At 51.4% G+C, this 5,000-nt stretch overlaps 1 protein-coding gene across 1 annotated transcript in view; it reads right to left on the bottom strand.

Annotated features, from left to right (window-relative positions):
* The window catches only part of LOC122260224 (uncharacterized), a 42,154-nt gene that overhangs the window by 745 nt on the left and 36,409 nt on the right, over nucleotides 1-5,000 (bottom strand). The window contains exons 14-19 of the mRNA XM_086550700.1: nucleotides 4,617-4,739; nucleotides 4,184-4,336; nucleotides 3,734-3,843; nucleotides 2,359-2,528; nucleotides 729-1,826; nucleotides 1-554 (exon numbers count right to left, since the gene is read on the bottom strand). The exon at nucleotides 1-554 is cut by the window's left edge and continues 745 nt beyond it. Of these exons, the coding sequence (XP_086406826.1) occupies nucleotides 1-554; nucleotides 729-1,826; nucleotides 2,359-2,528; nucleotides 3,734-3,843; nucleotides 4,184-4,336; nucleotides 4,617-4,739 (2,208 nt within the window). The remainder of the gene's footprint in view (nucleotides 555-728; nucleotides 1,827-2,358; nucleotides 2,529-3,733; nucleotides 3,844-4,183; nucleotides 4,337-4,616; nucleotides 4,740-5,000) is intronic.

Genomic DNA, 5,000 nt, shown 5'->3' with positions numbered 1-5,000 from the left:
GCCTCTGACGCGTCCCAACTCCAGGCGGTGGGAGGGCGCTGAGGTGAACCGTATCCCTGTGAGCTGTTGCACGAAGACTCGGGGGGACTGGCGTGTTTGGTCGGGGAATTTCTGTAATATTCAGGGGGTGTTATAGTGAAGTGCGACTGAGAGACAGGACTCAGGTGCCCCGGAGTGTCCCCGCACACAGATGGGGGCGTAGCGGCACTCGAGCACTGAGGGCTGTCGAGATCGGAGCAGATCTGTGAGCCCTGGTATTTTGGCACGAACGTGTTGTGCAAAAGGTCGAGTATCACGAGTTCATTGTCTCTGGAATATCTTTTGCAACAGTCTGGATCCTCCTTTTCGGGTTCTTTGACGTCGATGTTATTGGAGAAGCCAGATCGGGGGTACTCTATGACACTCTCCTCGTCCTCAGTGGCTGAAGGAGTGTCATATTCATACATGTCTGAACTCTGGGAAAGGAGTTTGTGATTTTTTCCAAGTTTGGGTCTCCAATTGATAATATTGCCATTCTTTTCTGACTTTGCATTTTCGTCTGCATCAGGCTGGGGCTGGCCGGTCCCCCCCCCCCCGCCCCCCCACCCCCCCCCCCCCCCCCCCCCCCCCCCCCTTCCCCCCCCCCCCCCCCCCCCCCCCCCCCCCCCCCCCCCCCCCCCCCCCCCCCCCCCCCCCCCCCCCCAGGGACACCCCCCCCCCGCCCCCCCCCCCGGGGCACCCCCCCCCACCCCCCCCCCCCCCCCGGGATCCTCTTCACAACCCAACTTGATGATAATAGACTTAAGTTCACAATTATCTGATATATCACTATCGGCACTAAGAGTTTCCTCGCGTATTCTCGATGAAACGTCACCTGGCGTGCCTTCGGCATACACTGGGTTTCTATAGGCCACATAACGCACTCTCTCCTGGCTGTCGCATTCCGTGTCCTCGTCCGACGACCCCTGAGAGATTAGTTCGTCGCGAGACACGTTCCTTCCGCACACCACCGAGTTGAACGAAACCCTGTTCTCCTTCTCTACGGGAGAGAAGGAGACTGTCTTAAGGATTCCCCGAACGTCTGAAACTTTGGCTGATATCCCGACTTTTCGTTTCCGATGAGCATTATCATTCACACTGCTTGCTTTTACTAACACTAAACTATTGCTTGGGTCACCATTCGGTATCCAGCCTTGACTGTCCTGACACCTGTCCGTCTGCGTAGCTTGGTCGAAAGGCCGGACTCGGTTCTTCTTGTAGATGATGCTATTGTCACAACTAACGGATCGCTGTCTTTTCCATGACGGGCTACAGGGCATTAAGGACCCATACCCAATGAAATCTGCAATCTGGGGGTCAGTGCTGCTTTCCCTCAAAACAGTGTAGTCTTTACCAACGGCCGAACACTTTTGCTGCAGAACGGGGTCACAACAGTCGTCCTCCTCTTCCTCCACTTTGTTTAAAAGCACACTGGGTTTGTCTTTAGGCAAAGGACTCGCTTCTCGGGCCGAGCCATTTCCAGGACCCTGCTGAGATGCACCGTCACTCCCATCCTGACTAGCGCCCTCACTGTGTTTCTCGCCCTCGCCCCCTGCAGGTGCATCGCCCCCTTTGTCACTCGGGGGATCCTCCGTCGGTCGAGGAGACCCGGTTCTCCCCTCAGCATCTGGCTTTTCCTCAGGTTGACTGACGCTTTGCTCTTTCTCCTGACGAGGACCTCCCCCTGGGTCCTCTTTGGCGACTGCCCGTGTCTGGAGGTCCTCTCTAATGATGGTCGTGGTAATAGGGCGCTCTTCGTCAGTGCCCTGATTATCATGTCTGTTTCGAACACTCCGAGCAGCTTCAGCCTGGGTTAGTGAGACTTGTGTTAGTTTGTAAGGGAATTTTGGGTAGTCCCTCATTCTTGCATAGAAAAATATGGACAATGCAAACAAGTGAAAATGTTAGACAGAAAAGTCTTTTATGTATAGTTCTTATATCAGAATGTTATTACAGTGAAAAGAAATGTAGTAAAATATGTAAAAAAATGTTTAATAGTTATAGGAAGCACAGATCAACGAAAAGATCTAGAACTACGTGGAAGTAGCAGAAAGTAAACCCAACGGGGACAAAAGACATAAGAATGACACAAACAGTCATTCGGAACAAAACGCCTTAAAATAAAGTTTAGAAATTCAGGGAAGACAAAAGGGGAAAGATGAATAACTGTTTTCTATTCCGTGTTTGTAGAGTAAGTCTAGGCTAAGGAGGAAGAACACGGGTGCCACTCAGTCCGAGCCAGTCCGGATTGCAACAGCTACAGGTACAACAACGTGATCGTGAATCAACAGGTTAGGGGTGAGGGTGGTGGGCGTGGTCATGAGCTTGGTTGAGTCGGACCTGAGAAGTCATCCAGCTGTGCGTGAGGCTGAAGAATTCTCTCCCCTCGGCAATCTCCAGCTCATTCTCCCTCACGGCTCGAGCCACCCGCCGTCGCAACCGCGGGATGAGAGGGTCGAGGAGGTCATCTGTGGTCTGGCAGCTCCTCTCCTCGCGCCAGCCCTCGACGCCTGGAATGCAACGGAGAGGTGTGTGGGTTGTTTTTCATATGTTTCGGAGGAGTATTGCATAGGCGTATTGCATAGGTATTTTAGGGTTCGCGTTGTTTTTCGTTATCCCTTTATCTCTATTCTCTAACCTGACGGATTTTCCCGTCCCTCTCGCTCTTATCCCTCTGCAGGACTATCTCCTCCTATCCCTCTCCAAACGGATTTTCCCGCTATCCCTCTCTCTCTCCCTCTCCAGGCGAATCCCTCCCTATCCCTCTCGCTCTTATCCCACTATCTCTCCCTATCCAGGCGGATTTCCCCCTTAGCCCTCTCTCTTTCCCTCTCGCTCTTATCCCTCTATTTCTCCCTATCCAGGCGGATTTCCCCCCTAGCCCTCTCTCTTTCCCTCTCGCTCTTATCCCTCTATTTCTCCCTATCCAGGCGGATTTCCCCCTAGCCCTCTCTCTTTCCCTCTCGCTCTTATCCCTCTATTTCTCCCTATCCAGGCAGATTTTCCCCTTAGCCCTCTCCCTTTCCCTCTCGCTCTTATCCCTCTATTTCTCCCTATCCAGGCGGGTTTTCCCCTTAGCTCTTATCCCTCTATTTCTCCCTATCTAGGCGGATTTTCCCCCTAGACCTCTCTCTTTCCCTCTCGATCTTATCCCTCTCCAGGCAGATCCTCCCCCCATCCCTCTCCCTATCCCTCTCGCTCTTATCCCTCTATCTCTCCCTCTTCAGACGGATTTCCCCCTATCCCTCTCCCTTTCTCTCTCGCTCTTATCCCTTTCCAGGCAGATCCTTCCCCCATCCCTCTCCCTATCCCTCTCGCTCTTATCCCTCTATCTCTCCCTCTTCAGACGGATTTCCCCCTATCCCTCTCCCTTTCTCTCTCGCTCTTATCCCTTTCCAGGCAGATCCTTCCCCCATCCCTCTCCCTATCCCTCTCGCTCTTATCCCTCTATCTCTCCCTCTTCAGACGGATTTCCCCCTATCCCTCTCCCTTTCTCTCTCGCTCTTATCCCTTTCCAGGCAGATCCTCCCCCCATCCCTCTCCCTATCCCTCTCGCTCATATCCCTCTATCTCTCCCTCTTCAGACGGATTTTCCCCCTATCCCTCTTCCTTTCCCTCTCGCTCTTTTCCTCCAAGCAGGATTTCTAAATGTAGATGTAATATCAAAATGAAATAACACAACCCACCGTCTTGTAAGTACCTTTTTTCCACTTACCAGCGAGATCCAGCTGGGACCCATACGCTTTCCGTAACATAATATCCCTGTTCTGATTGGCAGTATTGCCTCCTGCTTGCCCGCCGCTTCCACTGACGTCACTCCATACACTGTTGGTAAACAAACATAGTGTGTAGACTTCTGTATAATCGTTGTCTTTACTCTGGCGAAAATAAGTGCTTTAACTAGCTTATAGAGTGTGATCTGACGATTCATTGTTTCTTTCTACGTGGAAAGAATGTTCATTATGTATAACTATTCTATGATTTTTGTTTTGTAATTTGTTTATTTTTTATATGATTATTATTTCGGAGTGATACCAATCTGTTTTTTTTCTTTTCTTTTCTTTTTTTTTGAAAATGAAATTATGGAATATATTGTTATTTGACAAACATGTGACTAGTTAGTCCACGCAACCTCAGAACGCGCACAGACATGGCCGAGCCTTACCTAATCTCCCTCCTGAGCAGACTCCGAGGGTGCGCCTCCCCCGGCAAGATGCCCACGGGAGGGAGCAAGGGCATACCCAGAGTAGACCGAATCCGTTGCATCAGAGACAGCTGCGGTTGCCCAATGCCCAGCATCGCGGACCCCACGTACATGCTACGGGAAGCGCCCAACATGCCCCGTGTTATCGAGGTGAAACTAATGTGTGAATTAATGTCTAGGAAGAGAAGACAGAGTGAGAGAGCTGACTGGAGTTCTACACTTAAGCAGACGGAAATACCAGTACCTCTGCTTATACCAAGCATCTACTGTGTCTCAAAGGCCCAATGTCAAAGGTCAAGAACAAGTGTGATTAGTAACGAGATTATGTCGACTATCGAGAGAACCAGCAGGACTACCGGCAGCGTGCAGCGTGTCCCATGACCTCAAGCCTCACCTCTCGACGGCCGCACTCGGGGTCCGATCGGTCGTACGCGAGAGGCTGGCCTTGTTTCCGGAGCCGATGTGGCAGCGCACTGTCGTTGTCGTCTTGAAGGCAGAGCGGTCGTTCTTCTCGGGTCTGTGGGTAGAGGCAGGTGGGCTTGGTTTGGATGGGTCTCTCTTTAGACTTTGGATTTTGATAGGTATGTATATACATGCAAGCAAACACACACACACAAATACACAGACACATATACACGTACACATACACACACGCGCGCGCACACACACACACACACACACACACACACACACACACACACACACACACACACACACACACACACACACACACACACACACACACACACACAGAAACACACACACTAACACACACACA

Source organism: Penaeus japonicus, unplaced genomic scaffold (genome assembly GCF_977035675.1).
Source record: "Penaeus japonicus unplaced genomic scaffold, GWHDUDI00000001_assembly GWHDUDI00000024, whole genome shotgun sequence".
Classification (NCBI taxonomy): Eukaryota; Metazoa; Arthropoda; class Malacostraca; order Decapoda; family Penaeidae; genus Penaeus; species Penaeus japonicus.
Note: the sequence above shows the minus strand (reverse complement) of the source record. Positions and strands in the feature narration are given on the sequence as shown.